This window comes from Rana temporaria, chromosome 12, assembly GCF_905171775.1.
Source record: "Rana temporaria chromosome 12, aRanTem1.1, whole genome shotgun sequence".
Lineage (NCBI taxonomy): Eukaryota > Metazoa > Chordata > Amphibia > Anura > Ranidae > Rana > Rana temporaria.
The window spans coordinates 6552396-6563764 of NC_053500.1; the positions used below are offsets into that span (position 1 = coordinate 6552396).

The 11369-nt window shown below is 52.0% G+C and overlaps 1 protein-coding gene across 1 annotated transcript; it reads right to left on the reverse strand.

Moving 5' to 3' along the window:
- Positions 1 to 890: 890 nt before the first annotated feature.
- CSTF1 (cleavage stimulation factor subunit 1) lies at positions 891 to 11363 on the reverse strand. The gene is made up of 6 exons (XM_040331526.1): positions 11206 to 11363; positions 8692 to 8883; positions 8333 to 8610; positions 7015 to 7212; positions 5250 to 5640; positions 891 to 1725 (listed from the first exon to the last, which is right to left on the reverse strand). The coding sequence occupies exons 2-6, from the start codon at positions 8858 to 8860 to the stop codon at positions 1466 to 1468; spliced, it is 1296 nt and encodes a 431-aa protein (XP_040187460.1). The 5' UTR covers positions 8861 to 8883; positions 11206 to 11363; the 3' UTR covers positions 891 to 1465.
- Positions 11364 to 11369: the final 6 nt, after the last annotated feature.

Here is an 11369-nt window from a genome sequence, read left to right on the forward strand (position 1 = left end):
TTTCTTCGCTGTACATACCGTTTTATCGCTCTTTTTCTTTTCTGACTCCCGCGGGGAAAAGGCGTTCCTATGAAGAGGCGTAGATGATTGACGTGCGGCTAAGGAGCGTCTCGCATTCCGAAAATAGCCGGACTGGGACTCGGCTATATACGGCGCCTGCGCAGTCAGCTCCTAGTCTGTGCGCAGGTGCCGTATAGAGCAGAGTCCCAGTCCGGCTATTTTTGGAACGCATGAAGCGCCTTAGCCGCACGTCAATCATCTACAAGGCCGAAGCTGCCATCCCGAGAAAAGGCCGCGCAGCTCGCTGCCATCCCGAGAAAAGGCCGTGGACTAGGCCGAAGCTGCCTGCAGCTCGCTGCCATCCCGAGAAAAGGCCGCGGACAAGGCCGAAGCTGCCATCCCGAGAAAAGGCCGCGCAGCTCGCTGCCATCCCGAGAAAAGGCCGCGGACTAGGCCGCACAGCTCGCTGCCATCCCGAGAAAAGGCCGCGGACAAGGCCGAAGCTGCCTGCAGCTCGCTGCCATCCCGAGAAAAGGCCGCACAGCTCGCTGCCATCCCGAGAAAAGGCCGCGGACTAGGCCGAAGCTGCCCACAGCTCACTGCGATCCTGGAAAAAGGCCCTTTCCCAGGATCGCGGCGAGCTGCGGGAAGGATTTTTTAGGCGAGGCCACGGCTTCAGTCTAGTCCACGGAGCGCCGACCAATGAAAAAATAAATAAAAATAATAAAAATAAAAATCGATCTGATCAAAATTTGAATCGATTTGCCCTCACAACTCAATTCAAGATTCAAATAGATTTTTCTTCCCAGCCCTATTAGTTTCATCTAAATAAATAGAACAATTCAAAAGGGAAACCTCCCAATACAAGTAAAAGAAAAGCATAAAAATGATTTGATTTTAGATAAAAAGAAAAACATTTAATACTATAAAAAAGGATTGGCCTGTTGTCTCTGACATTGCAAATTCATGACACACATTAAGAATGGTGTGCGTTGTGTATAAAGTCCTGGCGGTCCTGGCAGCAGTGTGTGGCCCGGTGGAGAGGGGGGGGGGGGGGGATGGGGAATCCATTGCGTACGTGAAGTAACAGCCCAGCTTCTTCTATGTTAGGAGGAGAGCAGCCCACACACTGACCTACCGCCTGGAAAAAATACACAGAACGCGTAGATCAGGACGCTCTCCGGAAAAGGAATGCAGGAGGATGGCGGTTTAAGGCAGATCGAAATTCCACAGATTAAAAAAAAAAAAATACAGAACTAGAATGCTGGCCTTGGAATTCATATACAAGACCACATCCCTCCACGTCGTCCATCTTTAAGGCTCCAATTAGTTCATATTGTACAGGTCTATGTAGATCAGTCTTTGTGTCGGGGGGAGCAGCGGCTCAGTCTGTGGTGGGGCGGCAGAGGCGGCGGCTCAGTCCATGGTGATGGGGCGGCGGCTCAGTCCATGGTGGGGCGGCGGCTCAGTCCGTGGTGGAGCGGCGGTACCAGAAGCGGGCTCGGAAGTCGTCGCTGCAAGTCATGAATCCGGGGTTGGTTGGAGAGTGAACGATGCAGCGCACGATGTTGTTGTGACCCAGCGAGAGGAGGTTGCGGCGTTCAGCCGTTCTGGAGTCCCAGCAGCAGAGGCTGATCGTCCGTTCGTCGGGGAGAAGGACGTAGTCTTCGGTGTGGTTGAACACGGCTTGAGTCCGGTGAACCTGGCGTCCGCTCAGCCCGGCACCTGCATAGGGGAGAATTGCAATTTAAATCTCCAACAAGACGGGCGAGTATGGTGGGTCAGCAGGTCACAACAAGGCTTTACAATGGTGACTGATCTCTCCTCATTCATACAACCCACCGAGCCTTCCACCCCCTTACCCCGACATGGGGCATCAGCTAATATACAGGCAGACTTATCTCAGCGAAGCTGCCCACCCCCTACATTCAGGGCAAATAAAATCTCAAGTGCTACATTTGTGCTGTAAAAAAAATGTTTTTATTATTATTATTTTTTTTATTATTATTTTTTTATTTTATGGTTGTACTGGATGGACTTGCGTCTTTTTTTCAACCTGACTAAATATGTAACTATGTAACATTTGTGCTGCTTTTATATTTAAGATATTAGCAGCTTGGCTGAGCTGGCCGACTTCCCTTTCTAAACCTCAAAACACACCAGTTCCCCCTGCTGGTCACAGGAGGCTCCGGCATCCCGGCTGAAGTGGATTTAAAGGGGTTGTAAAGGTTTGTTTTTTATTTTCTAAGCTACTTGGTTTTCTTTGTCTGAATTTCTAAAAAAAAAAAAAAAAAAAATTAATTTAATATGGCCCAGGAACCCGGGGGTCAGAGGTTGCTGCAGTCCTCCAAGGGCATAGAGTAGTGGCAGCCATTCCTGGATTCACTCTTCTCCATACCCAGCGGCAGATTGTCTATATACTTTTCTCATCATTAACCACTTGAGATCCGCGCTATAGACGAAATATGTCCGCAGCGCGGCTCTCAAGTGCCAAGTGGCCGTTTAAAAACGGCCTTTATGTGCATTACCCGCGCGCGCCACTGGGTGGCGCGCGGCGGGTAAAAACTGTCCCGACGCATCGCCGAAGACCCGATGCGTGTACCTGGCGGCCGCGATGTCCGCCGGGTACACGCGATCGTCGGTGACACGGCAGGTGACAGCAGGGACGTGGAGCTCTGTGTGTAAACACAGAGCTCCACGTGCTGTCAGAGGAGAGGAGACCGATCTGTGTCTCTTGTACATAGGGACACAGCATCGGTCCCCTCCCCCAGTCACCCCCCTCCCCCCACACAGTTAGAACACACCCAGGCTACACATTTAACCCCTTCCTCACCCCCTAGTGTTAACCCCTTCACTGCCAGTCACATTTATACAGTAATTAGTGCATTTTTATAGCACTGATCGCCGTATAAATGTGAATGGCGCCAAATTTGTGTCAAAAGTGTCCGATACGTCCGCCGCAATATCCCAGTCCCAATAAAAATCGCAGATCGCCGCCATTACTAGTAAAAAAAAAAATAATAAAAAAAATCATAATTCTGTTCCCCATTTTGTAGGCGCTATAACTTTTGCGCAAACCAGTCGCTTATTGTGATTTTTTTTTTTTTTTTTACAAAAATACGTCGAAAAATACGTATCGGCCTTAACTGAGAAAAAAAATAGTTTTTTTAAAAAAAATTGGGATATTTATTATAGCAACAAGTAAAAAAAATATTTTTTTTTTTTAAATTGTTGCTCTTTTTTTGTTTATAGCGCAAAAAATAAAAACCGCAGAGGTGATCAAATACCACCAAAAGAAAGCTCTATTTGTGGGGAAAAAAGGACGCCAATTTTGTTTGGGAGCCACGTCGCACGACCGCGCAATTGTCAGTTAAAGCGACGCAGTGCCGGACGCTGAGATTTCGCCTGGGCACGAAGGGGGTTTATGTGCCCAGTAAGCAAGTGGTTAATTTCTCTAGCGCTGCACATTTATTGTTTACAAGGGTCAGTATAATCACCTTGTGCTCCAACTGTACATATTAGTTTTTTGGAGTCTTCTGATCCCCCGCTCGGCAGTAACCCCCCAGCTCTGCTGATCCCACACTCGGTAGTAAACCCCCCAGCTCTGCTCGTCCCCCCGCTCTGCCGAGCCCCTGCTCAGTAGTAAACCCCCCAGCTCTGCTCGTCCCCTGCTTACCAACCCCCAGCTCTGCTCATCCCCTGCTCAGTAGTAAACCCCCCAGCTCTGCTCATCCCCTGCTCAGTAGTAAACCCCCCAGCTCTGCTCATCCCCTGCTCAGTAGTAAACCCCCCAGCTGTGCTGATCCCCTGCTCAGTAGTAAACCTCCCAGCTCTGCTCATCCCCTGCTCAGTAGTAAACCCCCCAGCTCTGCTAATCCCCTGCTCAGTAGTAACCCCCCCCAGCTCTGCTCATCCTCTGCTCAGTAGTAACCCCCCCCCCCGGCTCTGCTCATCCCCTGCTCAGTAGTAAACCCCCCAGCTCTGCTCATCCCCTGCTCAGTAGTAAACCCCCCAGCTCTGCTCATCCCCTGCTCAGTAGTAAACCCCCCAGCTCTGCTCATCCCCTGCTCAGTAGTAAACCCCCCCAGCTCTGCTCATCCCCTGCTCAGTAGTAACCCCCCCCCCCCCCCGGCTCTGCTCATCCCCTGCTCAGTAGTAAACCCCCCAGCTCTGCTCATCCCCTGCTCAGTAGTAAACCCCCCAGCTCTGCTCATCCCCTGCTCAGTAGTAAACCCCCCCAGCTCTTCTCATCCCCTGCTCAGTAGTAACCCCGGCTCTGCTCATCCCCTGCTCAGTAGTAAACCCCCCCAGCTCTGCTTGTCCCCTGCTCAGTAACCCCCAGCTCTGCTCATCCCATGCTCAGTAGTAAACCCCCCAGCTCTGCTCATCCCACGCTTAGTAGTAACGCCCAGCTCTGCTCATCCCCCACTTGGTAGTAAACCCCCAGCTATGCTGATCTTCCGGTTTGCAGATCCTCCCCTCTCTGGTCCCCATCCATGAGCGAGCGTCGTCAAAAGACTTCTATGGAGGCTTTGGAGACACTTTGAAGCACCAAGAAAGCGACATGGTATAATGTTTTTGATGCACTGTGTAAACAGAACTGTAAGCTTACCATTTTATTTAGGGACAGGTGCTTTGATTGGCATTCAGAGTGTCCAATGCCAGATTTTGAAACCGCGCCAATTACAAAAGTGACAGCTACTGTGGGGAAGCAGAACTCCTGTACGCTGTCACAGGGAGGTAGGTGATGGGGGTGTCCCATTAGCACCATGTCACACCCTAAATACAATTGTAGGATGTAAAAGAGTGCAAATGGGGATTCACAAATGGAGAACTACAGGAGAGCTGAGTGTATGATGTGTGGTGACCCAGCGGCCTCCAGGGACTAGGACCGGCTTCTCGGCTTCATCCTGCACAACTCACTGGCTTCTCGGCTTCATCCTGCACAACTCACTGGCTTCTTGGCTTCATCCTGCACAACTCACTGGCTTCTCGGCTTCATCCTGCACAACTCACTGGCTTCTTGGCTTCATCCTGCACAACTCACTGGCTTCTCGGCTTCATCCTGCACAACTCACTGGCTTCTCGGCTTCATCCTGCACAACTCACTGGCTTCTCGGCTTCATCCTGCACAACTCACTGGCTTCTCGGCTTCATCCTGCACAACTCACCGGCTTCTCGGCTTCATCCTGCACAACTCACCACAGATGGATGGACACCACAAGTATCACAGTGCGGGATTACCTTACCTGTATACTTAACCAGCATCCGTCCCGTGGATATCTCCCACAGCTTGGCCACCGAGTCCTTCCCGCTGGACAGGATGTACTTGGAGTTTTTGGAGAAGATGGCCGAGCACACCTCGGCCCCGTCGTGGGCCTTGTCCCATGTGTTGACGCAGCGGTTGGACACGCCGTCCCACAGCTTGATGCTGCCGTCCTTGCTGCACGTGACGTAGGTGTTGGCGGTGGGGTTGTAGTTGACCGAGCAGATGGCGTCTGTGTGCTGATCCTGAGGGTTGCAGGAGACGAAGCACTGGAAGGTGTTGACGTCGTAAAGCCGTAGGGTTGGGTGTTGCGTGCCGACAATGATGAAGTCTCCTGACGGGTGGAACGAAATCGATCGCAACATCTCTGCTTCCTGGGAAAATAAGAGAGGGAGAGTAAAGGCCTCGTTCCAACCATGCATGCAGAAAACACTGATGGACACCGACGCACAGACTTCACCTGCAGAGACACCAGTTTACATCAGGTATCATGAGCGTTTCAGTTTCCTGTGCAGAAAATAAAAAATCTGCACCCCTGAACCCAGCACCCAACGCACCTCTGGCAACTGCGCCCAACACACTCCTGGCACCTGCGCCCAGCGCACCCTGAACCCAATCCATGGCACCTGCCCCCAGCGCACTACTGGCCCCCCCCGCACCCTGTGCCCAACGCACCCATGGCACCTGTGCCCAACGCGCCCCTGGCACCCCCACAGCCTGTGCCCAACGAACCCAGCGCACTCCTGTACCCCTGCACCCTGGACTAGTGCACTCCTGGACCCCCGCACCCTGAGCCTAGCGCACTTCTGGACCCCCGCACCCCGAGCCTAGCGCACTCCTGCACCCCAAGCCTAGCGCACTTCTGGACCCCCGCACCCCGAGCCTAGCGCACTCCTGCACCTCACACCCAACGTGCCCCTTGACCTGCCACTCTTTATATCCCTTTTAAGGCTACAATAATGCTAATGCAGCCGCTCAATTGTTATCACAAGCAGCAGGATGTCACCCCCTCCACGCAGGCTCTCCCGTCCCACCAGGAGAGGCTCAAGCGACCGGCCGACACGTCTTCCGGCTGGCCAGAGACCCGAACAAAGCCAGGAATCGGCTTTGATCGGGTCTCGGTTTTAGTAACCCGGAAGTGATGTTGCGACATCATTTCCCGTTTACCGAAGGGCCCCAAAAAAAAAAAAAATTAAATCAGTATTCAAAAACAGCCAAAACTTTGCGTTTTAAGTGGGATTTGGGGTCTTCTACATCCCTCCCAAAAAAATACCCGACACGAGAGTATTGCTGTCACACGGGTTATTTACATTCCTTGTGACAGCAATAAAAGTGATAAAAAAAATAAAATGTAAAAAAAAAAAAAAGTAAAGCTTGGCTACACATTATACAATTTTTTTTGTTCAATTTCCTATTCCCTATAACCATGTAGTACAAGGACCGGCCTGATTGCATACAAAGTGAAAGTGTTTAGGTTTGACCTCATATTATATGGTTTTGGTAAACCTAAAAGGAAAATTGTACAAGAAGATTGTATAATGTGTAGCCGGCTTTAGTTGGGGCATGACTGTGCTTTGTCTATGAGGAAGCCCCGTATTGAAATATGAAGTTCTAAGAGCTCTGAAGGGCCAACAGGCACATAAGAGTAACAATATGGAGCGTCTTCTCTTGGCACACCACCATACAGTCCCCTCTCTTGGCACACAAGCCTGACTGTATTCTTCCATACGGAACGGGCTGTCACTCACCTGGATGAACTTAAAGGCTCTTTTGGCTGACGGTTTGGAGTAATCGAATAGTTTCAGGGTGTAATCTTTGGATCCCGAAGCCAAGATCTGCTCATTTGGGTGGAACGCCAGACACGTGACTTCATCCACATGGTCATACAAAGTCCGGATGACGGGATGGTTCTCCATGTTCTGTTGGGCGGTCTCGTTCATCATCACCTACGAATAAGCAGAGGTTAAAATATATATATGATTTTAACCGCAATATACGGCAACTATTGAGTCTTGGGAATTCTAGAGGTTGCGAGGAAACTTAATTTTGGAAGGTTTTACCCCCCCATGACTTTACCATTTATTCCTCTTTTTTGCAAAAAATATAAAATAAAATCCAATTGCTGCTACTTTTTTGGTTAAAAAAACAAACAAACGAATAAGCGTATATTGATTGGTGTGCGTGAAAGTTATAATGTCTACAAACTTTTTTTTTTTTTTTACGAGTAGAATGGGATCGGCGACTCATAAATGGGACTGCGATAGCACGGCGCGCAATCTGGCACCAACTGACACTGGGTGGGGGAACTGCCACTGACATCACCAGTGCCATCATTACAGTGATCAGTGCTAATAATATAACGGGACTGTGGTAGTATGGCGGCCAAATCGAACACTAAATGACACTTTGTCAGAACCTGTGACACGAATACAGTGATCAGTGCTAAAAAAATATGCACTGTCACTGTACTACTGACGCTGGCTGGGAAAGTGCTAAACATCTAGGAGCATGGGTCTCAAACTGGCGGCCCTCTAGCTGTTGCGGAACTAGAAGTCCCATCATGCCTCTGCCTGTAGGAGTCATGCTTGTAACTGTCAGCCCTGCAATGCCTCATGGGACTTGTAGTTTGGCAAAATCTAGACGGCTGCCAGTTTGAGACCCCCTGGTGTAGGGCAATCAAAGGGTTAAATATGTGCCTAGCCAGTGTTTATGTATGTACCGTGCGGTGCTGTACCGTGTGGTGCTGTACCGTGTGGTGCTGTACCGCGTGGTGCTGTACCGTGTGGTGCTGTACCGTGTGGTGCTTTTACTAAGGAAAGTGATGGTGTTCATTCCCTGCTTTGCAGGGAAACAAAAGCCGTCACATCCCCACTGACAGCACAGAGCTCCGTCCCGTCTTTCTCTTTACCGATCAGTGGGTGCCGGCGGTAACCCATTGGTCGGCACCTAATGCGACTAATCACAGCACAGCCGAAAACGACGTGGCGCACGCCGGATCGCGTACTAGATACATGATCCGGCACAAGAGAGACACTTTGCCACCATAGGACTAGGTCAAACGGTTACCTCTATCGGCATTGCGCTCTTGGCCAACATCCTCTCCGTGTCCAGGACCTTGATGGAGGCATCGGCGGAGCCGGTCGCGATCAGCTGACCGTCCCGGCTGTACGTGGCCACGCGGCAGGGCCCCTTGTGGGAGGTGACGTAGCACGTCTCGTACTCCGAGGCCTCCGGCGACATCGTCTGTACGTCGGCGTCGAACTCCAGGTCAATCCCGGTTCCGGGGGCCACCGTGTCCGAGCGGCCGATGGCGTACTGCACGGTGCTGTCGTCGTTTTCCATACCTTCAAAAAAACAGAACACAAGTGGTCGCCATCTTTTTTTTTGGCGGACAGATGTAGACGGGTAACCTCCGTTTTACTCACCCACTTTGATGAGGTGGAGGAGCTGCTCAGACGGGGCGCACCCAGAAGTCAGTTTGAGCTCATTGATCAGCCCGTTGGCGACGTTGTGGTGCCCGTCGTAGAGGAGCTGGCTGATGATCAGCTTGTAGAGCTGGTGGCGATCTTTCAGCGTGATCTTGTATCTGAACATGGCAGCGGGAGAGGCAACGCGGTCTGCGAAAGAAAATGTATAAAAACAATTACACCGTAACCGCGATGAGCGCAGGGAAAAAACGCTAAACCCACCAGGAAGCTGTCACCTGTACTGGGCCAATCATCTGCGGCCTACAGTAGGGGGGTCTCCAAACTACGGCCCCTCCAACTACACGTCCCATGAGACATGGTAAAACTCCGACATTCACAGACATGACTGGGGCATGATGGAAATTGTAGTTCCTGAACAATTGGAGGGCCGTAGTTTGGAGACCCCCCCCCCCCTGCTCTAGTAGATCTATACCCCTCCAAAGACCCCCGGTCCTCTACCGTCCTTCTCCTATGAAGACGACGTATCCAGAGAGGACCCCTGCTGCTGGGAATCCCATAGAAAGTGTCCGAGTCACACAGGCACTGAGGTGGGCACCTCTGAATTTAGTCATTGCAAATGTAGTGCCCCCCCCCCAAAAGACCCCCAGTTCTCTACCGCCCTCCTCCTGTTGAGACTATGTCTTCTGGATCCAGAGAGGGCCCCTGCCGCTGGACATCCAGTAGAACGTGTCCATGTCACGCAGGCACTGAGGTGGACACTTCTGAATTCAGTAGCTGTAAACCCACCACTGCAGTGCCCCCCCAAAGACCCCCAGTCATCTACCACTCTTTTCCAATAAAGACGACGTATCCAGAGAGGACCCCTGCTGCTGGGAATACCATAGGAAGTGTCCACGTCACGCAGGCACTGAGGTGGGCAACTCTGAATTTAGTCATTGCAAATATAGTGCCTTCTTCCTCAAAAGACCCCTCCTCCTGTGAAGGCTACGTCTTCTGGATCCGGAGAGGACCCCTCCCGCCGGACATCCAGTCGGAAGTGTCCACGTAATTCAGGCACTGAGGTGGACACTTCTGAATTCAGTAGCTGTAAACCCAGCACTGCAGTGCCCCCCCTCTCCCCCTCTAAAGACCGCCGGTCCTCTACTTCCCTTCTCCTATGAAGACGGCGTATCCAGAGAGAACCCCTGCTGCTAGGAATCCCATAGGAAGTGTCCAAGTCATGCAGGCACTGAGGTGGACACCTCTGAATTTAGTCATTGCAAATGTAGTTCCCCCCCCCCCCCCCCAAAGACCCCGTCCCTTCTGTGAAGACGACGTCCTCTAGATCCTGAAAGAACCCTGCACATCCAATAGGAAGTGTCCACGTCATGCAGTAACTGGGGTGCACACTTCCTCTGGATTCAGCAACGCCCCACCAGAGATCCTCCGTCCCCTGGTGCCCCTCCCTTCTGTGAAGACGACGTCCTTGGGACCCTGAGAGGACCCTGCACATCCAATATGAAGTGTCCACGTCATGCAGGCACTGAGGTGGACACCTCTGGATTCAGCAACGTCAACGCCACCCCCCCACCGGAGATCCCCGTTCCCCTGCCGCCCCTCCCTTCTGTGAAGACGATGTCCTCGGGACCCTGAGAGCACCCTGCACATCCAATAGGAAGTGTACACGTCATGCAGGACACCTCTGGATTCAGTAACGGCAATGCCCACCCCCACCTGAGATCCCCGTTCCCCTGGCGCCCTTCCCATCTGTGAAGACGATGTCCTCTGGATCCTGAGAGGACCCTGCACATCCTATAGGAAGTGTCCATGTCATGCAGGCACTGAGGTGGAACCTCTGGATTCAGCAACGCTTCACCAGAGATCCCCGGTCCCCTGGCGCCCTTCCCATCTGTGAAGACGATGTCCTCTGGATCCTGAGAGGACCCTGCACATCCTATAGGAAGTGTCCATGTCATGCAGGCACTGAGGTGGAACCTCTGGATTCAGCAACGCTTCACCAGAGATCCCCGGTCCCCTGGCGCCCCTCCCGTCTGTGAAGACGATGTCCTCTGGATCCTGAGAGGACCTTGCACATCCTATAGGAAGTGTTCACGTCATGCAGGCACTGGGGAGGACACCTCTGGACACAGTAACGGCAATGCCCACCCGAGATCCCCGTTCCCCTGGTGCCCCTCCCGTCTGTGAATACGAAGTCCTTTGGATCCTGAGAGGACCCTGCACATCGTATAGGAAGTGTTCACGTCATGCAGGCACTGGGGAGGACACCCAAAGAAAGGCCCAGGCAGGGAGTAAACCCCAGAGGAGAAAAATCAGTACTCCTATATCCCACCCTGAGCTCTGTATCCAATCAGACTGGCCCTTGCACTGCATAGCGGATTGTACAATCAGACTGTATAGTGTATGGTCAGGTATAAACAAGTGCACACAATAGGAAATCTGATTGGCTCCCCGTATTATTAAACACCCCCCTCCATACCTCCTCAGCTACCCCCACCCGGAGAAAAATCTCACCTCTGTGTACACCGGGGGTCGGTTACGGGCCCGCAGATGGCGTTTGAAAGGTAGAAGGAACGAGTGTGACGTCACCAGAACGCGACGAAAACTGCTACAGGCGTCGCATGTCCCTGTTTTGCCAACGGCGCATGCGCGTCTCACATTCCCCGCCCTTCCTCTGT